This window comes from Saccopteryx leptura, chromosome 2 (genome assembly GCF_036850995.1).
Source record: "Saccopteryx leptura isolate mSacLep1 chromosome 2, mSacLep1_pri_phased_curated, whole genome shotgun sequence".
In the NCBI taxonomy this organism is placed as follows: Eukaryota; Metazoa; Chordata; class Mammalia; order Chiroptera; family Emballonuridae; genus Saccopteryx; species Saccopteryx leptura.
In genome coordinates, this window is record NC_089504.1 from 76,209,350 (window position 1) to 76,236,218 (window position 26,869).

The window sequence follows — 26,869 nt, forward strand, 5'->3', positions numbered from 1 at the left end:
GTGTGACTTTTTCCTTCATCAATTAGGGAAATTTTCAGCTATGATTTCTTCAAATAGATTCTCTATCTCTTGTTCATTCTCTTCTCCTTCAGGAACCCCTATAATGTGGATGTTGTTGTTTTTTTATGTTGTCACAGAGCTCTCTTAGACTTTCCTCAATCTTTTTGAACCCTTTTTCTTTGTACTGCTCTGCTATGCTTTCATTTCTTTTGTCCTCTAAATCACTGATTTGATTCCCTGCTTCATCCAGCCTGCTGTTGATTCCTTCTAGTGCAGTCTTCATTTCTGATATTGTATTTGTCATTTATGACTTGTTCTTTTTTATGATTTCAGTGTCTTTTTTCATGCTTGCTACTCTTTATTTAGATTCTTATTATGGCCATTTATTGTTGTTCTAAGATCCTTGAGCATCCTAAAAATCATTATTTTAAACTCTGTGTCTGGTATTTTGGTTACTTCCATTTCATTTAGTTTTCTTTCTGGGAATTTCTCTTGTTGATTCATTTGGGTCGCATTTCTTTGTTCATTTTGTCTGTGTATTAGGTTGTGCTTTCTGACTTAGAAACTTTTGTGGTGTCTTTATGAGGAAGATGGGCTTGGTGGTAATGACCTCTAGGTCACCTGTTTTTCTTGCTCTAGGAATGATTCTTGAGGGTACTATTTTCTCACCTGTTGAATGTGAGTATTGAATTGTTAGTCCTTTCGTGGGTATGGTTATCCCTTCAGGCTGGTTGGCTCTGAGGGTCAACCTTGATCATGTGTATTACACACTGTGCAATGTCAGTCCTGTAGGGCATATTTATTCTCTACAGTGTCTGGTGCCTGCTAGACTCCTTCTTTGGGCGTGTTGCTTGTGTAGCTAGCTGAGTCTAGGTTTGGTGCTGTCTGCCATCCACTACTGTTTGTGTTGGTTTTAGATCTTCTTGGTTTGGCATCAGCCATTGTTTTTAACCTGCTGTGGACTACCTCTCTGAAGCTACTGCTCTTTTGCTGTTTTTGTCAGCGTTTTCTGTTCTTGGGTAGTGTGGGAGGGGCCAGTCTGTGTATAAGGATCAGCTTCCTCCTGCTTAGAGATGAGAGCAGCTCTGTACAAACCCCAAACTCTATAAGGTTTGCCTCCATTTTTCAGCTGCTGCACCTCCTCTTGCAGCTGCCTGGTCGTACCACAGAGTCTTCTGTAGAGAGACTGTAGTGTAGTGTAGGCTCAGACTGGCCTCACCCAACCAACCCCTCTACAGGTTGCAAGCTTGTTGAGTTAGGACAGCAGTTTCAGTGTGGTTTCTTCTGTGATCCTTGGTTATAGACTCCTCTTCATTTAATCCAATGTTTATTTTTTAAGATGATTGTTCTTAAGTTAAGTTCTAATGTAATTTGGTCCTGGGAGGTGGTAGTTGGAACATCCAACTACTCCATTGCCATCTTAGACTCTCTCGGCATTTGGCTTTTTTTTTTTTGAGTAGATAATCTATTTTACAGTGTTTTATCTACTCTATTTCAATATGAATTTAAAACTGTGTTATTTCCCCAACTTAAAAAATATGAATCAGAACTTGCCATCCCTCTCTTTATATCCCGTAAATGGCTTTTCATCACCCTTATAATAAACTCCAAACTTCTTAGCGTGGCCTTGGGCTTTTCATGACCTGGGTCAACTTTATCTCCTAACACCCTTTTACCTCATTCACTGAGTATATAGCAATGCGTAAACAGCAATGCTGACCTTTTTGCTGGAACGTGAGCACACCAATCACAGTCCATTCCTGAGGCTTAATGCTCCTGGTCCCTTTACTGGCATGCCTTATGCCAAATCTTCATGAGGCTTACTCCTTCACTTTATTACTGTCTTTGCTTAAATGTCTTGTTATGGATGACTTCTCTCAACAGTAACTAAAATAGCCAACCTTTACCCTTCACACTTTATAGTGTGACCCTGCATTATTTTCTTTCATAGCATAAGATCTAATATACATATTTGTCTGATGTCTCTCTCCCTAGAATGTAAGACCTCTGAGGAAGGGGCCTGGTCTTCTATACTACTGTATCTTTAGTACCTAGAACATAAACGAAGAACTCAATAATATCTCTTGAATACATTAATGAATGAACTGATGTTTTCTTTACTATTATCTTTTTTAAAAAGGCAGAACTGCATGCATATTAAGAAAAAGAGCAAGAAGTTTTAAATCAGATGGACCGCTGTTTTTCAGTTGTGTCACTTACTAGCAATGTGCTGTTAAAAAAGCTATTTTGGGATTCTTGAGCCTCAGTAGCTTTGTATGTAAAATTGTGCTAAATAATTCCTATTTTACAAGGACAGAATAAAAATTAGAGATTATGCGTGTTGCCACAGGAAAAAGACTGTTCTCAAATTTATATATACTTTATTTAATATAACTAGAAATGGCCCTTTTTTGGGGTGAGGAGTCTGAGTCCTGCACAGGTGTATCTGTTACTTGGTAAGAATTAGAGAATTGTCGGAGTAACTGCTATCTAGGGAGTGAACTCCTAAATATCAGAAGTTTATACAAATGTTTCCACAAGGCAGTGCCAGAGGATATGAATCTGACATTGGGACAATACTAGATTGTCTGAATTCCAGCTCACACCATCACAACTGAATCCAAAAATTCATCTGTACCTTAATACCATACTAAATCTTATCTATGTCAGTAGACTCCAAAGCAGTCCAATAATTTCCAATATAAAACTTCAGTCATGTCAAGACATAGTAGGTGCTCAGGAAATGGAAACTATACCCACTAACTAAACTACTTTTCCTTTATTGGGCTTTGTTTTGGAACACATTAATAAACTAATGCCAGTTCTACAATTCACCATATGCTGAACATTTTATACATTGCTTAAATTTTTAAGCACCTAAAACAAGGTAGTTTCTCCCCCTCCTCTTTCTTACTACTACTGTTATTATTATTGATTTAACAGTATCTTCTGAGAAACTCATTTCTTTTAAAATTTTCTAAGATCACTGTACCTTAATATGGCTTCATGTCTATATGCAATAGTTTCTAAGAGGAAGTTTTTCTTCAGTCACTGATTATTTTGATGATTTCTTTTTCATATTCTTGTAGGAACCACATGTCATTTTTTAATCCCTCTGGTCTTTCTTTATAGTAACATTTAGCATAATAAGAGCAGCAATCACCATTAGTCTAAAAGCTGCACTTAGCCTTAGCATTGACTTTGATTCATTTCTGATTGGAAATAACATAGTAGAAAAATAATTGGTCCCCTGGCCAAGTAGCTCAGTTAGTGAGAGTGTCATCCCCATAAGCCAAGGTTGCGGGTTCGATCTCCGGTCAAGGCACATACAGGAATCAACCAGTGAATGCATAGATGAGTGGAACAGCAAGTCAATGTTTTGCTCTCTCTGTCTCTGTCTCTGCCTTCCTCTCTCTCTAAAATCAATACATTTAAAAAATTCAAAAATAAAAAAGGGAAATAGAATTGGTCTTGTTTTTGGCACATTTAAGTTGTATATGCTATGGTTGAGTGGAGGCCAGAAAAAAGTTTAGAGTCTAAACGTGATATAAAGAAAACATCATTTTAAGAAATCTGCTGCAGAAGTATTCTGCAACTCTGCTGAATGTGGTTTCCCGGGAGGCTCCTTCTCATACCTGAAAAGCTACTATATTTACATCCTTCAAAGTGGTGCCAGTAAAAATTTTGAATGATGGGATAAGTCAAGTCCAGGGCCATTTCAAATGGCACAAAAGCAAAAATGAACTTTGATTGTTTTTTTCTTACATAAAATAACACCAACAAAAAAATGCCTGAACTATATACAGCATCTCACCTATTTTGTCTTCAGTTGTGCTTGAATAAGGAGATTGTGCATTTGGAACTAAATTTTTCTTCTAATAACTTGACAATTTACTATTCTTATCATTGTCACCATCAATACTAAGAGCATTTCAGTATCTGTGTGTACATTGCATTAAATATCTAGTTTCAAATGGTTTTTACCATGCCTTTTCCTATGTAAATAGGAGTGTACAATCTTAAGGAACAGCAGTAGGTCAAATCAGTTTCCTTTTTAAAATTTTTTTTATTTTTTATTTTTCTGAAGTTGGAAACGGGGAGGCAGTCAGACAGACTCCCACATGCGTCCAACCAGGATCCACCCAGCATGCTCACCAGGGGATGATGCTCTGCCCATCTGAGGCGTCGCTCTGTTGCAACCAGAGCCATTCTAGCGCCTGAGTCAGAGGCCATAGAGCCATCCTCAGCACCCGGGCCAACTTTGCTCCAATGGAGCCTTGGCCTGTGGGAGGGGAAGAGAGAGACAGAGCGGAAGGAGAGGGGGAGGGGTGGAGAAGCAGATGGGCGCTTCTCCTGTGTATCCTGGCCGGGAATCGAACCCGGGACTCCTGCATGCCAGGCTGACGCTCTATCACTGAGCCAACCGGCCAGGGCCGTTCAGATCAGTTTCTAAAGAAAACGTAGCAATTCTAGTATTGCACAAAAACCCTTAGGATATCTAGGGTCAAACATGGCTGTCCAGGAATGGGAAAACCTCTTGTCTGGGGGGTGGGGTGGAAAGGAAATCTGCTTCATCAAAATCCTAGTTTGTACATAAAGGAAAGGTCATTTTTCCGCCAGAAAATTTTCCAGATATGGCAAGATAGAAGTCTTACCAATGTTAGTAGGTAAAACTGGGTTGAACTATAACTTTTTGGAATCTCTATTCTTTCTATGCATATACAAAATAGGCATAGGTTTCATTCAGAGTTTCTGTGACAGAGGAACTAATCCTGTGCCAATTTGGGATATTAGTGATTTTATATTTTTCTTTTAAAGTCTTTCACTGATGATATCAGATCCTTAAGTCAGGAGGCTGAGAGATGCACAGCACATAGTCATTTCACATGTGTAAGTCAATTAAATATACTAGAAGTTACTTTCTATGTGTTTTCTTTTTTCAAGATCTATTGCATGCACAATAGCTTTGCTATAATTTGAAAGTTTAATTTTTTATCATTAAAATAATCTTACAGCCTTCTTTCAAATTATGTTTTTCTAGTATCAAAAAATATTTTGGGGTAATGTAGAAATATCTGACATGTTTGATTGGAATAGAGATTTATTAATTTGGTACAAGTGTTTATTAAACCCATTCTACAGAATAAATGAAATCTCTAAGAGATTATCATCTGAAGTTCTTTTACTTGAAGAAAATACTTACTTATATAACTAAAGCAAAACTGGTAACTCAGAGCCAATGTTGTGTAATAAATGAGTCTGAGATATTTGAAAATCCTGGTTTTCCAGTAAAATTCAAGATGGCTCTGCTTTTGTACCTTTTTCGGTCAATAGAGAAGACAGCATGGTTGAAATGGACGTTTATGTGAATGTTGTGACTTATAGAACTTGGAAAGTCTAGATTATCTACATTAATTCTGCTGACTTCACTGAGAAACTGTGGATGATAGCCAAAAACAACCCAAAATACAAATAACCAAAGCCACACTAAACCACTCCAAAAAGCTCCAGAAAACTTTCAACACATAGAATGAGAATATACTTTGGAACTGAACAGGCATAGATCTGAATCTTACTTCCATTCTTTATTAGCTAGGTGACCTTGGGTAAGGTATTGAGTAGCATCATGAACCTCAGTTTCTCATTCTGTAAAGTAGAGATAATAATATGAGTCTTAAAGGGTAATTGCCAGATTTAGAAGGATAAGGAAAGCCCATAATGTGTCTGGTGCATAGTAACTGTTGTTAGAACGAATCTAGGCAAGCCTCAGAGCATAACTACAGAAGGAGTGAGAATACCTTTGGGCAAGGGTGATCAGCCTAGGTTTAATTGACTCGCATACTTTCCAACTCATTCGATGACTCCTGGTGGTAGAGTGTGGGGTTCACTTCCCTCCTTGGTATACTATACCAAGGCAAAATTTTAAAATTTTGAAGTTCAATTTATTGATTATTTTTCTTCTATGGATTATGCTTTTAATATCATATCTTAGAACTCTTCATCAAGCCCTACATGTCAAAGGTTTTCTCTATATTTTCTTCTAAAACTTTTCTGATTTATGTTTTACATTTAAGCATGTGATCAATTTTTTTTTTGTTTTTGTTTTTTATTTTTATTTATTTATTCATTTTTAGAGAGCAGAGAGACAGAGTGGGAGAGAGAGGAGAGAGAGACAGAGAGAGAGAAGGGGAGAGGAGCTGGAAGCATCAACTCCCATATGAACCTTGACCAGGCAAGCCCAGGGTTTTGAACCGGCGACCTCAGCATTTCCAGGTCGATGCTTTATCCACTGCGCCACCACAGGTCAGGCTCATGTGATCAATATTGAGTTAATTTTTCAGGCATGTAGTATAGGTTGTGGTAATCAGAATTCTAACATGACCCACTAGACCCTTCCCCTTGGTGCGCCATGCAATTCCACTGTGTAATTAATTTTCTCCTCTTGAGGGTGGGTAAGACTTGTAAAAATGAGATTATCCTGGATGTGACTGATCTAATCAGATGAGCCTTTTAAAAAGTGAGGTGTTGGAGAGATGCTCTTCTGTTGGCCTGAAAGAAAGCAAACAGTCATGTTGAAAAAGGAGGGATTCAGCCTGACCAGACAGTGGTACAGTGGATAGAGCATTGGCCTGGGACACAGAGGATCCAGGTTAGGAACTCCAAGGTTGCTGGCTTGAGTGCAGGGTTGCTGGCTTGAGTGTGGAATCATGGACATGACCCCATGGTCACTGGCTTGAGCCCAAAGGTCACTGGCTTGAAGCCCAAGGTTACTGGCTTGAACCCAAGGTTGCTAGCTTGAGCAAGGGACCACTGGCTCGACTGGAGACCATCAGATCAAGGCCTATATGAGAAAGCAATCAATGAACAACTAAGGTGCTGCAGTGAAGAATTGATACTTTTCATCTTTTTCCCTTCCTGTCTGTCCCTGTCATTCACTCTTTCTTTCAAAAAAAGAAAAAGATTGTGTCCACTTGGTAAGGACCGGGATGGTCTTTTGGAGCCGAGAGTGACCCTGGATGACAACCAGCAATAAAATGGAGACTTTAGTTTTAAAACCTTAAGGAGGCCCTGGCTGCTTGACTCAGTAGATAGAGCATTGACCTGGTGTGCAGATGTCCTGGGTTCAATTCCCTGTCAGGGCACACAAGAGAAGTGACCAGCTGCTTCTCTGCCCTTCCCTCTCCTCCTTTCCCTCTCCCCCTTCTCTCCCTCCTCCCCTCCCACAGCTGATGGCTTGATTGGTTCAAGCATGGCCCCAGGCTCTGAAAATAGTTTGGTTGGTCTGAGTGTGTCAGCCTCAGGTGCTAAAAATAGCTCAATATTTGAGCATCAGCCCTAGATGGAGTGGCCCAGTAGATCCTGGTCAGGGTACATGCAGGAGTCTGCCTCACTATATCCTCTCTTTTCACCTAAAATAAATGAATAAATAAATAAGTAAGTAAGTAAAACCTTATAGAACTAAATTTTTTTTTTTTTTTTTTTTTTTTCATTTTTCTGAAGCTGGAAACGGGGAGAGACAGTCAGACTCCCGCATGCGCCCGACCGGGATCCACCCGGCACGCCTACCATGGGGTGACGCTCTGCCCACCAGGGGGCGATGCTCTGCCCATCCTGGGCGTCGCCATGTTGCAACCAGAGCCACTCTAGCACCTGAGGCAGAGGCCACAGAGCCATCCCCAGCGCCCGGGCCATCTTTGCTCCAATGGAGCCTTGGCTGCGGGAGGGGAAGAGAGAGACAGAGAGGAAAGCGCGGTGGAGGGGTGGAGAAGCAAATGGGCGCTTCTCCTGTGTGCCCTGGCCGGGAATTGAACCCGGGTCCTCCGCATGCTAGGCCAACGCTCTACCGCTGAGCCAACCGGCCAGGGCCAATAGAACTAAATTTTACCAACAACTTGGAAGAGGACACTGAGTCTCAGATGAGATCACAGCTCCAGTTGACCCCTTGAGTCCAGCCAGGTGAGATCCTGAACAGAGAACTTAGCTAACCCATACTAGACTCATGAAAACTATGAAATACTAAATTTGTGTAGTTTTAAGAATTAAATATTTGGTAATCTGTTATGCAGCAAAACAGCTTTTGATGTCTTAGGTTGAGGTGCTGCTTCTGTACTTCTCTGGTGCAGGATGTTGATAGTGGAGGAAGTTTTGGATATGTATGGGTCAGGGGTATATGGGAACTTTCCGTACTTTCTACTCAATTTTTCTGTGAACCTTAAATTACTATAAAAAATAAAGACTAGTAAAGGAACTCAACTTAATATTTTAAAAAATCTATATATGAAAGTTTTCTCTTTTTCTCCATTTTAACTCACTTTGGACCTGATATATACCAGTGGGTATGCAAGACAATTGATTTTTTTTTAATAAAGTAAGAAATATAATTTTTGTTCTGTGGTATGGGTTGGCACTGGTGTCTTACTTGGTCCATTTTTTAGACATTAATGTTTTCTGTAGGCATGTTAAGGGAAAAGTAGAAGGATTTCACAATGCAGAGGGGCTGGGGGTGGCATCTTTACTCATTTATTTTTTTGTATTTCAACATGAACTGTTATGTATCCTGTATGGTTAAATGAGTTTATGGATTAAATTATTTTACATAGTGTAATCATTGCAATAGTTTACAATAAGATAAGAAGTAGTTTTTAAAATCTATATAAGGTTTGCTGTTTTTCTTGTGAAAAAGTGCTACAAAGTACTCTTGAACTTGAATGTCAGTTATGGGTTTTTCTTTAACAAAAAGACAAAGGTTCCAAATCTGTAGACATTTTCTTTGATGGCAAGTGGCTAGCAAAAGCATTACATCTAGAAAATATCTTTAAAAAACTTCCCAAAACACACTTTACCATATCAAGGTAAAGTGATATTTGTAGGAAAATTGAAAAACTCCAGCTTTATTGAAGGAGTTTTAGGGAGAAAGCATGATGAAAATAATTGGAAATATTTTTAGAATTATAATTTTTTAAAAATGATATAAATTTATAAAAATTTACATATGTACACATAAAAAGTTTCAAAGCAAATTTGGAACCTTAACCTTTTGTACCCTTGTTAAACATATAAAATATATTTTGCTCCATCCAGTGGTGCATTGAATAGAGTGTTATCCTGGAGTGCTGAAGTCGTTGGTACCATCCCGGAGCCGCCTTTTCTATCCTGGGGTTACCAACCCCATCCTGGGTTGCTGGCTGAATCCTAAAGTTGCCAGTTTTAGTCCTGATCAGGGCTTGATCCTGAGAACACCGTCTCGACCACAAGGCCACCAGTTAGAGCCTTGGTCAGGGCACATATGAGAAACAATAAGTGCACAACTAAGTGGAACAACAAATTGATGCTTCTCTCTCTTTCTCTCTCTCTCCTTCCCCTCTTTCTCTCCCTTTCACTGTCTCTCAAAAAATGTATAAATTCTATTTAATACAAAATATATTTGTTAAAATATAAAAAATACCACATGTATTAGTTTAAAGAGAAACTGATTCAGAGAAGTTGGATATTTTTTAACCAAAAATTTAATAAAAACTTTGTATAATTGATAAATAGGATTAAAACATGAGTGTCATGATTCAATAAACACAACCAATGGCACAGCCAACTTCTGCCGTTTGCATCTTACATATTCAACCATGTGTTGTACGATTAGTGAGGGTGGGGATTTAGAATTAGATGTACAAATTGCTACATCACCAATATAGAACAATAATAATACTCCAGTAAAATCTCATTTTTAGAGGGCTTTCTAATGTTAAGATTAAGAGAATGGCTTTGCATTAGATTTTTAATGACCTGAGCTTTAAACTAGTTTTGTAAATAGGCAAGAAAATGACTCTTTTTTTCCCATTTCATGGAGGGAGGAGATGTAGACTCAGAGAGATGGTGTGACATTGCCCAACAATGTAATCCTAAGTAAATGGCAGAGTGAGCCCCCAAAAACCAGGACTGGTGATTCCTGGTGTATTATCTCAGTGGACAAAAATGAAGAGTGGGAGAGACTTGGAATGAGTTGGAAGAAACATATATTTTATAGTTTCTGATTTTTACAATCTTTTGAAACCAAAAGAAATACATATTTTTTTAAAACTCATTTTTTTTAGATTTTTTTAAAAATCTTGATTTTTTTTTTTTTTTAGAGAGTGGGGAAGGAAAGAGAGAGAAGGCTAAGAAGCGGGAGAAGCAGGAAGCATCAACTCCTAGTGGTTGCTTCCTGTATGTTCCTAGATTGGGCAAGCCTAGGGATTCGAACCAAACGACCTCATCGTTCCAGGTTGATGCTATATCCATTCTGTCACCACAGGTCAGGCCGAAAGAAATATTTTGTGTTAGTATTAGTTATACTCTTACCTTGAAATTACTCAAAGTAGGGGAGGTTAGTACATACGAGATATTTCCAATCATGAGGTAATACCATATTTAGTTAGTGTTGGTTGATGGAATTCCACTTTTGTTTACTCATCCTTTTATGCCTACAGCTATCACTTTGTTTTTGTTTTGATTTGAACAAACTATGATTGATACTTTATTCATTAAGGTATTAAGATTATATATTTCCAGATATCTTAATTTTTTTCCTATAAGGTATTTTATGCCAACGCATGGCTTCAACTTGTAATATTTCTCATCTCATCTCATCTCATTCATTCATTCATTCATTCACACATTCAAATAAATGTTCACCATGGGTTACTATCATCCCTGCAGACACAGATGATTAGGCACAATGCCTGGCTTCAGGAGCTTCTTCGTCTAGTAAGGACAAACATGTACACTAACACATTTCCGCTAAGCAGTAAATGTAATAGTAGAACAAGCATAAAGGACTCACAGAGAGCCAGGGTAGAAGTTAATACTGCCTTTGGGTTCAAAAGAAGCTTCTTGAAAGAGGTGGTGTCTAGGCTGGATTTTTGAGGGAAATAGGAATGTATTTGGTAAAAAGGTGTGAAGTTTTTACTCTTACCTACAAAGCCTAGTCTACTTCTGTTTCTCAGACATTGTGTGTTTTGATATACCTTTGTTCACCAAGTTATTACTTCATATGCACTCAGAATTACTCAATATCTTACTTTTTAAAGCTTTTGCAAATTAGCCCCTTCAGTTTAAATATAATTTGGAAATTCTCAGACTGTTTACCATTGTACTAAGTTGTGACTGTGACCAGAACATTTTTTTCTTATAAGAAATATAGCATTGTACTTGTGCCAGAAATGTTTGATTTTGTTTTACTATGTTCAAAGTATTTTGAAAGACTTTTAAAACAGCTGTACTAGTATTCTTGGACTTAAAATTCACTACAGGTTGCTTTTGAAGAAAAAGTCTATAAAATATGGTTAATCTGTGATATGGTTCAACATCCCCGAATATTATACTATTTAGAGGAGAGAAAAAGTTTCCAGCACGTATTTGTATTATTTATTTTATTATATATTATACATATAGTATAAAACAAGGGCACTTCTCTGTTATGTGAATGAATGTAATTATGCTTTTCTTACAATATAGGAATGTCATTATTTACTCATAAAAATCACAGGATTATTTCAGTTCTTTTGTCTAAAAACATTTGTTTTTAAGGTGGATTGAAAGTTTTACTAATTCAGCTCATTTTGAAATATTTTGCATATAACATCCATCTGTTGTGTGCCTTAAGACTGAAATTCAGGTCAAATTACAATTTGAATTTAGCTTAACAAAGAAGTAAGTGTGCCATCTTTAAAAAACTGCATTCTAAATTTTAAGCACAATAGATCAAAGTACACCTTATTTAAATAAATAGTCTGGAAAAGAAGTCTCAATTATTTTCTTCCAAACTTTCTTAAAATAGTCGCTGTTCTCAATATAAAATGTGAAGCTTAGCTTTATTATTTTAAAGAAAGATGAAAAGTAGTTTATTTAAAAATTTTAATGATTTTGCTTTCAAATTATGGAAATTCTCCTTTTGGGACAGCTCTATTTGAATCATGTATGACATTATTTTTATTTCTTTAGGCAATGATTAAAAGTTTTGTGGATGTCTACCAGCTTGCAAGCACCAGAATTGCTACCTTAGAGAAGGAAATGACATCTCATCGAAGTCACATTGCAACCTTGAAATCAGAACTTCACACAGCTTGTTTACGTGAAAATGAAAGTTTACAATCAGTAAGCCCTACAGTACTTTTTTTCTTCTTTGGGTCTTGGGTCAGATTTACATTCATGTCTTCATTGCTCATAAGATAACTTGCCAATACATATAATTTAGGGTAAATGATTAATCAAGCAATATAAAATTATTAGTGTGGAAAAAACTTTGAAGGAAGAAGAGCAATTAATTTTCCATTGTAGCATGTATAAAGATATGCATAGTGTCATCGATGCTGAAACACTACATCAAGATCCCTTTGTGTCTGGCAGTGCAGCTGACAGTCGGGTTTGGCAGTGTGCGTAGTCAAAGCTTACAACTGTCTGAAGATTCAGCGTATCCCATTAAGACAGAATATTATTAATTATGCGTATAACCAAAATGCTAATTAGAACATGTGATTATTCTCTGTAGAAAACTAGACTTATCCATAATACATGCATAACTAAAATGCATGTTGTGATTCATCTATATGATTAAAATTCAGTTTCAGCATTCATTTTATATCTTAAAATTTTAGCCCATGATGAAATTTGGGCTCATTTAAGACTAAACAAAATTTTCTACATTTGAAATATGTATTTGGGGAGTTTCAAAAAAAATGAATGTATTTGTGACATGAGGGAATAAACTAAACATTTAACTTTCTTCTTCAAAAGGCAGATATATCAACAGTGATAGTGACCAATAATCGGAATGTTGTTTTTCCTTTCTTGGTTTGATTACAATAGATCAGGGTAACTTGTAAGTAAAAACAGTATCATTCTTCCAGTCAGCTATTGACCCATTTCAAATGATCTATTCAACAGAAAAAGAGTTAGTGGTAAAGCAAACGGACACACAGCTGTGTTTTGGGTCTTCGGCTCCTTGACAGTCTTAGCTCAAGTGTCAGCATCGCAATAAAGCCTTAGAGCTTGTGGTGTTCATAATTGCAACCAACAACCCTCCCTCCCCCTAAGCCTAAACTGTTCTCACTCTTGCTCCAGATTTCCTATCTACCTTCCATCTTCTTGGATTTATATTTTTTGTTATAGCACTTACCATCAGTTGACATGTATGTTTTTTTATTTGCTATCATGTTTGGTCCCTATCCTTAGTAGAATATAAGTTCCATAAAGATATGCAATTTGGGGTGTTTTCCTCACTGCTGAGAAGGCACTCTGGTTCCAAGAACAGTCTGGTCCACAGTAGGTGATCAACAAATGTTTACTGAATGAAAACACTGGGTAACATATCCAATAAATGAACTAACCCACAATTTGGAACCTGAGATATGAGTTCAGTTTTTAAGATAACTGTTAATTTCTTAATGAGACAAAGTAAATTTGACATGTATCAAGAGAAATTTAAATGAAAAGTTATGAATAAATATTTGGAATTTATTCTAGCTTTCTTTGAAGCATACATTTTTTTCTGCTAACTCTCTGATACCATTGGTTAATATTATATTATACTGTGAGATTATGTCAGCTTTGTTGGTATCAGTAAAACCTTTCCAGGGTCAGTGATGGTTGAGCTAACATCTGAAGACTGGATGCGAGTTATCCAGGGATCGATGACAGTAGTGTTCCAGATCAAGAAGAGGGAGTGGGAGCACCAACAAGGACTTGGTGATGGGGAGAAGAAATTGAGAAAGACCAGTGTGGCTGGAATAAAGAGAACAAAGGCAAGAATGTCTGAAATAAGGTTGATCCAGAGAGAAGGGAAAGGTCAGATTGTGTTGTCTTTAAGAGCAAGGGAAGTCATTGTAAAACTTTAAAGGAGTGATGTGCTCAGATTTGCTTCATTAAAAAGATCACTTTGGCCGTGGTGTGAAGAAACAGTCAGATGGGGAAAAACAAGAGCAAGGACTGTGTCAGACAATTTTAGAATTTTTTCTTTTGGAAATGGATCAGTGATGTTAATTTACTCAGAGAAGCAATACAACAGGAGGGAATGACTTTAGTTTTGAGTATCTAGAACTTGACTTTAGTAGTTGAGTTTGAGGTATTCTTTTTTTAAGGCAAGATTAAGCAACTTTCATTCAGATTTTAAAAAAATTGTTTAGAAAATTAAATTTAATGGGGTGACATTGATCAATAAGAGTACATAGGTTTCAGGTAAACATTTCCATAGCATTTGAACTGTTAATTATGTTGTGTGCCCATCACCCAAAATAAAATCATTTCCCATGACCTTATATTTGTCCCTCTTTACGCCCCTCCCCCTGACACCTGTCCCCTGGTAACCACTTCAGTTTTGTCTATGTCCATGAGTCTTATTTTTACATCCCACCTATGTGGGAAATTGTATAATTCTTAGGTTTTTCTGATTTACTTATTTCATTTAGTATAATGTTCTTAAGGTCCATCCATGTTGTTGTAAATGGCGCTATGTCATCATTTCTTATGGCTGAGTAGTATTCCATAGTATATATGTACCACATCTTCTATATCCAATCTTCTATTGAGGAACACTTTGGTTGTTTCCATGTCTTGACCACTGTGAATAATGTTGTGATGAAAAATGGGGGTGCATGTGTCTTTATGTACCAGTTTTTTCAAGTTTTTGAGGTCTATACGTAGTAGAGGAGTTGCTGGGTCATATGGTAGTTCTATTCTTAATTTTTTGAGGAACTATCATACTTTCTTCCATAATAGTTGTACTAATTTGCATTTTCATAAGCAGTGAATAAGGGTTCCTTTTTCTCACATCTTTTCCAACATTTGTTATTACCTGTCTTGTTGATAATAGCCAATCTAACAGGTGTGAGGTGGTATCTCATTGTTTGGGGACTTCTGTAAGGTGACAAGGTATATTCAATTCTCATTCTTTTACATGTGGCTTTTCAATTTTCCCAGCACCATTTATTGAAGAGGCTTGCTTTTCTACATTTTGTATTTTTGGCTCCTTTGTCAAAGATTATTTGTCCATATATATGTAGTTTTATTTCTGGGCTCTCGATTCTGTTCCATTGGTCTGTATGTCTGTTTTTCTGCCAATCCATGCAGTTTTGATTATTGTGGCTCTGTAGTATAGTTGAAGTCAGGTAGTGTGATACTTCTGGCTTCATTCAGGTGTCTTATGGTTCATTACAGACCTGGTGACTTTTTGTTCTATTCCTTAAAAAATTACATTGGCATTTTAATGGAGATTGCATTAAATTTGTGTATTGCTTTGGGTAATATGGCCATTTTAACTATGTTGATTCTTTTGATTCATGAACATAGAATATTTTTCTATTTCATTGTGTCTTTTTCAATTTCTTTCAATAATGCTTTGTTGTTTTCAGTATATGGGTCCTTCACATCCTTTGTTAAATTTATTCCTAGGTATTTTTGTTGTTGTTGCAATTGTAAGAGGCATTGCTTTTTTTTAGTTTATTTTCTGATGTTTCATTGTTGGAATTGAGGAAAGCTGTAAACTTTTGTATATTAATTTTGTATCCTGTTATTTTACTGTATTAGATCATTGTTTCTAATAGTTTTTTGGTGGAGTGTTTGGGGTTTTCTCTATACAGGATCATGCCATCTGCAAAGAGTGATAACTTCACTTCTTCTTTCCTGACATGGATGCCTTTTATTTCTTTCTCTCCCCTGATCTCTGTGGCTAAGACTTCCAGTACTATGTTGAATAAGAGTGGAGAGAGTGGGCAGCCTTGTCTTGTTTCTAATTTTAGAGGAAAAGCCTTAATGTTTTTCACCATTTGGTATGATATTAGCTGATGGGTTGTTATATATGGCCTTTATTATGTTGAGGTACTTTTCTTCTATTCTGGTTTTATTGAGAGTTTTAAACATAAAAGGATGTTGTATCATATCAAATGCCTTTTCTGCTTTTTTAAAAATGTTTTACAGAGACAGAGAGGGGGATAGATAGGGACAGACAGACAGGAATGAGAGAGATGAGAAGCATCAAATATCAGTTTTTCGTTGTGACACCTTAGTTGTTCATTGATTGATTGCTTTCTCATATGTCTTTTGACCGTGGGCCTTCAGCAGACTGAGTAACCCCTTGTTCAAGCCAGTGACCTTGGGTCCAAGCTGGTGAGCTTTGCTCAAACCAGATGAGCCTGCGCTTATGCTGGCGACCTTGGGGTCTCGAACCTGGGTCCTCCACATCCCAGTCCGACACTCTATCCACTGCACCACTACCTGGTCAGGCTCTGCATTTGTTGATAGGATCATATGATTTTTGTTCTTTGTTTTGTTGATGTGGTGCATTATGTTGATCGATTCACATATGTTGAACCATACCATGCTCCTGAAATGAATTCTACTTGATTGTGATGTATTATTTTTCTAATGTTTTGTATTCAATTTGCTAGTATTTTGTTTAGAATCTTTGCATCTGTATTCATTAGAGATATTGGTCTGTAGGTTTTTTGTTTGTTTGTTTTCTTTTCTTTTTGTGCTGTTCTTGTCAGGTTTTGATATGATGGTTATGTTGGCCTCATAAAATGTATTGGAGAGTATTGTTTCTTTTTTATTTTTTGGATGACTTTGAGAAGGATAGGTACCAAATCTACTTTAAATGTTTGATAGAACTCACTAGTGTAGCCATCTGGTCCTAGACTTTTGTTTTTGTGGAGTTTTTTGATAATTGTTTCTATTTCCTCCCTGGTTATAGGGCAATTTAGGTTTTCCACTTCTTTGTGACTCAGTCTAGGAAGATTGTATATAGTTCTAGGAATTTATCTATTTCTCTACGTTGTTGAATTTGGTGGCATATAATCTTTCATAGTATTCTACTGTGATCTTTTGTGTATCTATGATGTCTGTGGTAATTTCTCCTCTTTTGTTTCAGATATTGTTTATATGAGTCCTTCCTCTTTTTTCCTTAATGAGTTTAGCCATTGATTTGTCAATCTTATTGATCTTTTCAAAGAACTACATCTTGTTGTATGATTTTTTCTGTAGTTTTTTTTGTTTTCTATTTCATTTAGTTCTGCTCTAATTTTTACTATTTCCTTTCTTCTGCTGACTTTGGGTTGCCTTTGTTCTTCTTTTTTCTAGTTCCTTAAGGTGTAATGTTAAATTGTTTACTTGGAATCTCTCTTGTTTCTTGATATAAGCCTGTAATGATATAATCATTACTCTACTGCTTTTGCTGCATACCCAAAATTTTGATATGTCGTTTTGTCATTTTCATTTGTCTATATATTTCTTTTGTCTGTGCTTTTATTTCTTTTTTGCCCCAGTCATTTTTTAGAACTATGTTGTTTAATTTCCACATTTTTGGTGGGTTTCTTTACTTCCTTTATACTGTTGAATTCTAATTTCAAAAGCCTTATGATCAGAAAATATACTTGGTATACTTTCAATCTTCCTGAATTTGTTGATATTAGTTTTATGGCTCAGTATATGATCTAGCCTTCAGAATGGTTCATGCACATGACAAGAATGTATAATCTGACATTTGGGATAAAATGTCCTATAAATGTCTATTATGTCCATTTGATCCTGAGTGTTATTTAAGGCTGATATTTCTTTATTGATTCTCTGTTTGAATGATCTATTTAAAGCTGTCAATGGTGTGTTGAAATCTCCAAGTATGATCTTATTTTTGTCTGCTTCTATTTTTAGATCAGTTGATAGATGTCTTATATATTTTGGTGATCCCTGGTTCAGTGCATGTATCGTATTTTTTACTCCATAAGATATATCTGACCATAAGATACCCCTAGGGTTTTAAGGAAGAAAATAAGAAAAAAAAAATTCTGAACCAAATGATGTGTTAAAATATTTAATAAACTACTGTATTTTTCGCTCCATAAAACACACAGGCATTTTCCCTTCCACTTTTAGGAGGAAAAAGTACATCTTACGGAGCAAAATACATGGTATATTAAGAAGTGTTATGTCTTCTTGATACAATGTCCCCTTTACCATTATGAAGTGCCCATCTTTGTCTCTGGTTACCTTTGTTGTCTTGAAGTCAGCATTGTCAGATATGAGTATTGCTACACCTGTTTTTCTTTGGGTGTTATTTGCTTGGAGAATCATTTTCCAACCTTTCACTATGAATCTACTTTTGTCCTTGAAGCTTAGACATGTCTCTTGAAACCACCATATGGTTGGGTTTTGCTTTTTGATCCAATCTGCTTCTCTGTGCTTCTTTATTGGTAAGCTCAGTTCATTTACATTTAGGGTAATTATTGACACGAGGATTTCCTAGAGCCATTTTATGTTTTGTGTTCTGGTAGCTCTGTGTCTTGTTTAGTTCTTCTCTTTTTTTGTTTCTGTCAATTATTTTTGTTTGGTGGTATTTTATACTTCTTCCCCTGTTTTTTTTTGTTTTTTTTTTTTAAGCTGTATGTTTCACTAGTGGCTTTTTCGTGGGTGGTTATCATTAGGTTATTAAGAGAAAAATGTTCATATGCACAAGAGTTCTTTGTCCTTTGAGTGCTTATGTACTCCATGCTCCTTTGCTACTGCAGATCTTTATCCTCTCCCCTTTTATTTTGTCACAGGTTATCATTGCTTTTATTGTGACCTTGTTGGAGCTTTTATTTATAGTTTTATTTTGTTTTGTTCTTTGTATCTGGTTGAATAACCTGCTTGAGAACCTCCTGCATTGGAGGTTTTCTGGTGATAAATACCCTCAGCTTCTGTATGTATGTAAAAGTTTTTATTTCTCCTTCATATTTTAAGGATAACTTTGATGGCTGTAGTATTCTTGGTTGGTAATTCATCTCTTTCCATACTTTAATGTTTGGGTCCAGGCTCTTCTGGCTTGAAGAGTTTCTGCTGAGAAGTCTAATGATAACCTAATCGGCTTTCCTTTATATGTTATGTTCTCTTTTCCCTACCTGTCTTGAGGATTCCTTGTTTGTCATTGATTTTTGACAATTTTATTACAGTGTGCCTTGAAGTAGGTCTGTTTGAATTATATTAACTCAGCCTTCTGTTTGCTTCTTGGATTCGAAGCTCTAGCTCTTTCCATAGGCTTCAGAAATTTTCATATATTATTTGTTTGAATAGGCTATTTTCTTCTCCCTCTCTTCTTCTTCTGGTAATACCCATTATTCTTATATTGCTTTTTCTGATGGAGTCAGACAATTCTTGTAGAGCTTTTTCAGGTTTTTTAATTTGTGAGTCTCTCTCCTTTTTTCTCTGTAGCATTTCTAGTTGCCTGTCTTCGATATCACTGATTCTTTCCTCTATCTGGCTTGTTCTGTTAGCTGAACTTGGTACCTCAGTCTTCAGTTCATATATTGAGTTCTTCCTCTATGTTTTTACAGTTTTAGTCTCCTTGGTGAGATATTTTTTTTGTTCATTAATTTGTTTTCTGAACTCATTAAGTTGTCTATTGGTGTTTTCTTGCATCTTGTTGCGTTTTTTCAGAATGTAAGTTTTGAATTCTCTATCATTTAACTCCAAGGTTTCCATGTAATTGAGATTTTTTTCTGGAGATTTTTCATTTTTTTTCTGAACTACATCTCTGTCTTATGTAGCCATGGTATTTGATTTCTCCTTCCTTGATGGCATTTGAGAATAGTATTGTTAAGAATCCTAATAGAAAAACAACTAAAAAACTGAAAAATTAAAAATGTACAATAATAAATATAAAAATTTTAATAATTATGACAAGGAGAACTACAGAAAAAAAGTTTGAAAGTAAACAAAAAATACTCACAACAAAATAAGAATAAAAAATACAAAAATTAAAGAAAATGAAATTTAAAAGAAAAAATAAATATAAGAAAATTAAAAAAATGTCTGATCAGGCAGTGGCACAGTGGGTAGAGTGTTGAACTGGGGCTAGAGGACCCATGTTCGAAACCCTGAGGTCACCAGCTTAGTGTGGGCTCATCTGGCTTGAGCATGGGCTCACTAGCTTGAGCGTGGGGTCACTGGCTTGAGCATGGGATCATAGACCTGACCCCATAGTCAGTGGCTTGAGCCCAAAGGTCTCTGATTTGAAGCTCAAGGTTGCTGGCTTGAGCAAGGGGTAACTCGTTCTGCAGTAGCCCCCTGGTCAAGGCACTTATGAGAAAGTAACCAATGAACAACTAAGGTGCCACAACAAAGAATTGATGCTTCTTATCTCTCTCCCTTCCTGCCTGTCTGTCCCTATCTGTCCCTCTCTCTGTCTCTCTTTCTGTCTCTGACAAAAAAATAGAAGAAGAAGAAACAAAGAAAGAAAAGGGAAAAAAAGGAAAAATAAATTTTGGTTTTGAGAGATTTCTTCCAGTAGATGTTCCTGTATTATGACTTTTAGCTCTGTGAAGTTCCTGGGATATCCTCTGCTGAGATGTTGCTGATGTAGGGTGGGGCTGCAGTTGCGTTGGTGGGTGGGGTGTGTTGTGAGGGCTTTACGGCTTTAGCCTTCTGGCTTCAGCTTTATGGCTTTATGGCCCTATCAATGTTGATCTCAGGCTTCTGGGTGCTCCTTACCACGTCTTAAAAGACCTGGGGACCGGACATTGAGCACCACCGGACGTTGAGCACCTCTAGTCTTCAGGGAAGAGAACAGCTCTGGAGTGCTATCTGTGGGGTTTGTCTCTGCCACTCTCCATACTGCGAGATGAGGAAGGTGGGATCTGCGAGGCTGAGGGGCCACACTTCTTTGCTTTTTCTGTCTCTTTCAAGTGTGAGCTGCAGGCAGACTGTGGGAGCACTGGCCGTGACCCTGCGCTCTGGCTGCTCTGGTTTACCTCCTCTTCTGCTCCTCTATGTCACCATTTCTCCTGGTAGAAGAAGACCCAATCACTCCAAGTTTTCCTCTATTTACCTCTCAGACAAAATCCATAGAGTCTGAGCTACCCTCCTCCCCATAGTCCAGCAGAGAAAAAAACCTCAGTCACTCCAGATTTGTCTCCTCTCCTCTCCAAAGCCTACCATGATTTTATTCTATCTTTCGCCCCCCCTTTTCAACCTGTCCCACCTTTAGTCCATTTGGTGTGTGGATCTTGTAGGCATGCCTGCGAGCCCAGCTGGGGTTTCTTCACTGCATTATAGTTGTTCATTTTGTTGAAATTTCAAGGGGAGAGATCAGGAGTATCTCTCACACCACCATTACTCCATAACTTTTTTTAATAAGAGTTGAGTAAATTAGTAGAAGTTGACCAAAAAAACCTCCACTGAATTTAACCAACTATTTCAAGGAATTGGCTGTTAAGTATATGACATAGGAATGGAGTGTTCAGAATATTCAAGGAGCTCTGTGTAAAGGTGGGAATGACTCAGCATGTTTCAATGGCTTATTAAATATAGGCCTCCAGGAATATGGTTTTGGCCCTGATCACTATACTGTCCATTTTAATAATTTTAGTTATTGTGTCACACTCCAGCTTTCTTTTGACTAGTGTTTGTATAATACATATTTTTCCAGTCTTCTCTTTAACCTATGTTTTATATTTATAGTGGGTCTTATAGAAAGGTATACTTTGGTTTTGTTTTATTTACATATTTGACATTCTCAGGCTTTTAATTGGGTTATTAGACCATTTACATTTAATATAATTGTTACATTTTTGGATTTTTGTTTACATTTTATTTGTTCTATGGGTTTGAAGGTGATAAGACACACCTTGTGGATTCCTCTTCTAGCAAGGGAAATAGTCACATAAGAAATCATAAAAATAGGCACGTATAAAGTCTTTGGGAGTATAACTGAGGGAGGAGTTTATTTGTGTAACATGGTCAGAAGAAAGTACTGAAAATATGAAATGTTTATGGGAGTTTTTGAAAAACATATAGCAATTTGACATTTTGTTAAGGGAGAAGAAAAATCAAAACGTGTTTTATTTTGTTTTGAGGAAGAGGACTTATGAATAGTACATAGGTTTAATTAATTAAATTATTAAGTTATTTTGTATAATAAGAAAATGCATTGTTACTTAAACTCCATTCTCCCTCTCAGTTAAAGACATCCAACACACCAGAACAGCCTGTACCCACTGGAGCCGAGACTGCTTGCAACAGTCACTCCAAACCCTACCTGCTTATGTTGCCAATCTATTCTTGTAACATCCAGTTCCTGCTTTTTGCTCCATTATATGATTTAATTCTGCCTCTGACTATTTTTCTCTTGATGTTCTTGTTTGGTCTCTCTAGTATTGCTATTTTGGTCACTGTCAAAACTTTTTTAGTGGCTGCTTAGATGAACTAGCTCCAATACCCACCCCGCCTTCCGTTGTCTTCTTCCCCTTATGTTGGGCTTTAGCATTAGAGCTGCCTGGGCATGCTTTCTCTCACTGTTACTTAATATCCATACAGCACGCTAAACATCAGTATTTGTGTTTGTACAATGTGGTTGGAATTGCCTATATCAGGGGTCCCCAAACTTTTTACACAGGGGGCCATTTCACTGTCCCTCAGACCGTTGCAGTGCGGGACTATAAAAAAAACTATGAACAAATCCCTATGCACACTGCACATATCTTATTTTAAAGTAAAAAAACAAAATGGGAACAAATACAATATTTAAAATAAAGAACAAGTAAATTTAAATCAACAAACTGACCAGTATTTCAATGGGAACTATGCTCCTCTCACTGACCACCAATGAAAGAGATACCCCTTCCGGAAGTGCGGCGGGGGCCGGATAAATGGCCTCAGGGGGCCGCATGCGGCCCGCGGGCCATAGTTTGGGGACCCCTGGATATGGTAGAATTGCTATTGAGGACTAAGCAAAGACACAGTGTCTGTAACAGTAGTAGAAGCTCAATAAATAATAGCTCTCTTCCCTACCCGTATAAAATGTTCTGGCCTGACCTGTTTGGTGCAGTGCATAAAGCGTCGACTTGGAACACTGAGGTCACTGGTTTGAAACCCTGGGTTTGCCCAGTCAAGGCACATATGAGAGTTGATGCTTCCTGCTCCTCCACCCCTTCTCTCTCTCTCTCTCTCTCTCTCTCTCTCAAATGAGTGCCATATTTCCCCATGTATAAGATGCACCTTAATTTGGGGGCCTGAAATTTGGAAAAAAATTAATTACATAAAGTTATTGAACTCAAGTTTTATTCATCATAAAATTCATATAACTCCTCATCACTGTCAAAACTCCCATCCATTAGCTTGTCCTCATCTGTGTCTGATGATGAATCACTGTCTTCAACAATGAGCACAAAAAGAAGCACGAAAAAGCAGGAAATGCAGGTAAGAAAACTACAACCACTGTATAAGATGCACTCAGTTTTTAGACCCCAAATTTATAGAAAAAGGGTGTGTCTTATACATGGGGAAATATGGTAAATAAAGTCTTAAAAAATCAAATTGTTAAAAATATTTCTGATATATTTACTACAGCTAGGCTAAGAGATATATGTAACTATGAAGAAATCTTTTTATGAGTAAGAAAAAGAGCTAAAACAACTATTAAATCATTGCTTTTAGCACATACTAAATACAGCAGTAATGTTAGTTGTTGTTATCACTTATTTAATGAGCTGAGAACAGTCAGTATATGTTCATTACTACCTTTTCCAGCCATTTCACTGGATGAAAATTAAAAATAAATATTTATTATTAATCAAAAACTTAATACATCATGGTGTTGTAATATATAAAAAGAGATTGATCGTATTGTAGACATGAATAGTCATCTTTAAAAACTATATCCCTTTTCAGGTGACATTTTCAGTTGTTTGTTCAGCAACATATAATAATACTGCTGGAGTTCATCTAAGAGTTCTCATCAGTTGTATACTTGCCAGCACATAAACATTTTCAGTATGTTGATCTTTGACCCATTAACTTAGGGCCACTCTAGAGCTTTATCTTGAGCAACAGTAACCAGAAAGGGCTTTTGAGTCCCGTACAGCCCAGTAGAGAACAGTATAGCAGTCAGAACCAATTACTTGTGGGTGTTTGGATGCCAGCACATCCACAGCCGTGGAGAAACATGATATTTCAATCTGTGAAACACAGAATGCCAAACCCAAATACTTTGCAGTGAGTTATGATGCTGCAAGCTGCAGTATTGCTTTGCCTCATTACCACTACATGTTTAAGCAGTATGTTTTTAATTCTGTAGTACTTTTATTTATGAGAAAGTAATAAATTACAAATCAGAGAAGTATTTTTGTCAGCATCTTTGCAAGGGAGGTATGTCAGATTTGATAGTTGTCAGTGGGATCGCATTGTTATTAAAGGTGAAAGGGTTAGCTATTTTGGTTCAATGTACTTACAAATAAAAAAATAGGAGTCTCCTTTCTTTTAAGTTCTCCAGTAATATTTTGTCACACTTATTTTTATTACATTTTCTTGAGTGAGGAAGGATTGTCTGTTAGCATTATTATTGTGTGGATAAAGAAATTGGGCCCTGGCCGGTTGGCTCAGCGGTAGAGTGTCGGTCTGGCGTGCGGGGGACCCGGGTTCAATTCCCAGCCAGGGCACATAGGAGAAGCGCCCATTTGCTTCTCCACCCCCCCTCCTTCCTCTCTGTCTCTCTCTTCCCCTCCCGCAGCCAAGGCTCCATTGAAGCAAAGATGGCCCGGGCGCTGGGGATGGCTCCTTGGCCTCTGCCCCAGGCGCTAGGGTGGCTCTGGTCATGGCAGAGCGACGCCCTGGAGGGGCAGAGCATCGCCCCCTGGTGGGCAGAGTGTTGCCCTGGTGGGCGTGCTGGGTGGATCCCGGTCGGGCGCATGCGGGAGTCTGTCTGTCTCTCCCCGTTTCCAGCTTCAGAAAAATACAAAAAAAAAAAAAAAAAAAATGAAACTGATAGAATTTAAGGTAAGTTGCCTTCATAAACTTTCAAATACTTCATCTCTGTTGATTCCTGGTGTTTATCATTGAGGTTTTTAGTCCTTTGAGGAAAATAACATTTTTAAGTGAGCCATAAGCCATGATTTAATTCATTGAGTGAGGCTGCAGTTTAGTGGTGTAATGTGTACATTATCAAGTCTTGCTTCCAAGTTTTTAATTAGAAACCAATTAGATTGAACCCAAGGCCTGTGATTTTTGTGTCTGTGAGCCTTTCCTATGAGACTGCAATGTTGATTAAGGCAAATCTCTATCATCGTGGCACTTTGAGAATAGTGAGAATACAACTATTATATAGATGATTTAAAGTGATATTCAAGTGGATTCATGGAATGCTGAGAGAGCATATAACTGGGGGACCTATCTCAGGCTTGGTATTGTACACTTGAGAAATTGAACTCTTAGTTGAGAAAATGAAGAGTAAGTAGGAATTGGACAACAGAAAGCCAGGAAGGCTCAAGGAATGGAAATATGTCTGTGATTGGAGCAGAGGGAATTAGGTGGAGAGTTGTTGGAGATGAGACTGAGGGGAGTGGGGACTGAATCAGTGTGCCCTGTGAACTGTGATGCTCAGCTTTGTGAAAAACTCTCTGAGTGAGATGTCTCTGACAATTGCATTGCATATATCTACTCTTTTTGCTTTTCATATTTACTTTTCCCAAATGCAAATTTTACTTTTTTTTAATTCTCAAAATTCAGTGACATTTGCTGCTTAATTAAATGCTGACTAAATTCTCCAATATTTTTATCATGACCTCCAGCTCTGGTCTTTGGAGTTAAATAAGGGAAACATAAAATATCAAAAGATGGTACAGCCCAGTTAGCATGCAAAAAATTTCCTTGATTGTTGACATATATATCCAAACTTTTAGAAGTTTCTCATAGCCCAGTAACTCAGGCTTTTTTTCATAATAAACAGAGACCTGGACATAATAATGTATATTCCATTGGCCTCACACCTCCCTTCTAGCCTTTTAGTTTTTGTAAGATATAGTTTAAGGGGATGAATGAATGATGTCTAAGGAGTGACTATAGGGACATGATACTATAAATTTTAAATTTATAGCAACATAATGTAATATAATTATATATATTACTTATATAATATACAAACATTTTATATTAGATGAATGCATTTTATGTATAAATATAATATACAGGATGGGGCAAAAGTAGATTTACAATTGTGAGTATGCAAAACAGTTTATTCTTGTAATATTATTTAATTGTTTTATTATTTGCCCTATGAACAACTGTAAATCTACTTTTGTCCCACTCTGTATTTACATATTCTATTCTTCAATGATAAAATTTACAATTTACAAGGGTGGAGCAAAGAATGGCAAGAATGAAAATTTCAAAGTCTGATCATTGTAATCAGTATATAGTTAACTTGTGGAAAATATAGAAGGAAATTTGGCAGGCTAACGTTGCTTCCTTTTTTCTTTATTGAAGTTATTAGGGTGACAGTGGATAGCATATTTACACAGGTTTCAGGTGCCCAGCTCTACAACACATCTCTGCACACCTCATCATGTGTTCACCCCTCAAGTCAATCTTTCTTACCAGTTGTTCCATACACATGGAGTAGCAGCAGCTCCACATGCTTCTGAGTATCCCTCCGGCTATTTGATCCTTCTCTCTAAATTCAGTTTTTGAAGACTTTGCCTGCTGGATTTTCAGAAATCTCCACTTCAGTTTTCTACAGCTACCTTGGACCCACTGAGGCCCCAAACTGAACGCTATCCAACAGTACCACTCCCCATTTCTCCAAATTCTCCTTTCCATGTATTTCTTGTCTCTGGCATAACTATCCACCTTGCAGCCCAAGAAGACCCCTTCACACTTGTTTCACTTTCCCTCTGCCACCAACATTTAAAGCAGTAGTAATCAACCTGGTCCCTACTGCCCACTAGTGGGCATTCCAGCTTTCATGGTGGGCAGTAGCGGAGCAACCAAAGTATAAATAAAAAGATAGATTTAACTATAATAAGTTGTTTTATAAAGATTTATTCTGCCAAACTTAGCGAAAATCCGACATAAAGTACTTGGTAAGTAATTATTATTATAT

At 37.1% G+C, this 26,869-nt stretch overlaps 1 protein-coding gene across 1 annotated transcript in view; it reads left to right on the top strand.

Annotated features, from left to right (window-relative positions):
• Positions 1-26,869, top strand: part of CCDC171 (coiled-coil domain containing 171) — a 395,587-nt gene that overhangs the window by 304,381 nt on the left and 64,337 nt on the right. The window contains exon 25 of the mRNA XM_066368208.1: positions 11,977-12,129. Coding sequence (XP_066224305.1) covers positions 11,977-12,129 — 153 coding nt within the window. The remainder of the gene's footprint in view (positions 1-11,976; positions 12,130-26,869) is intronic.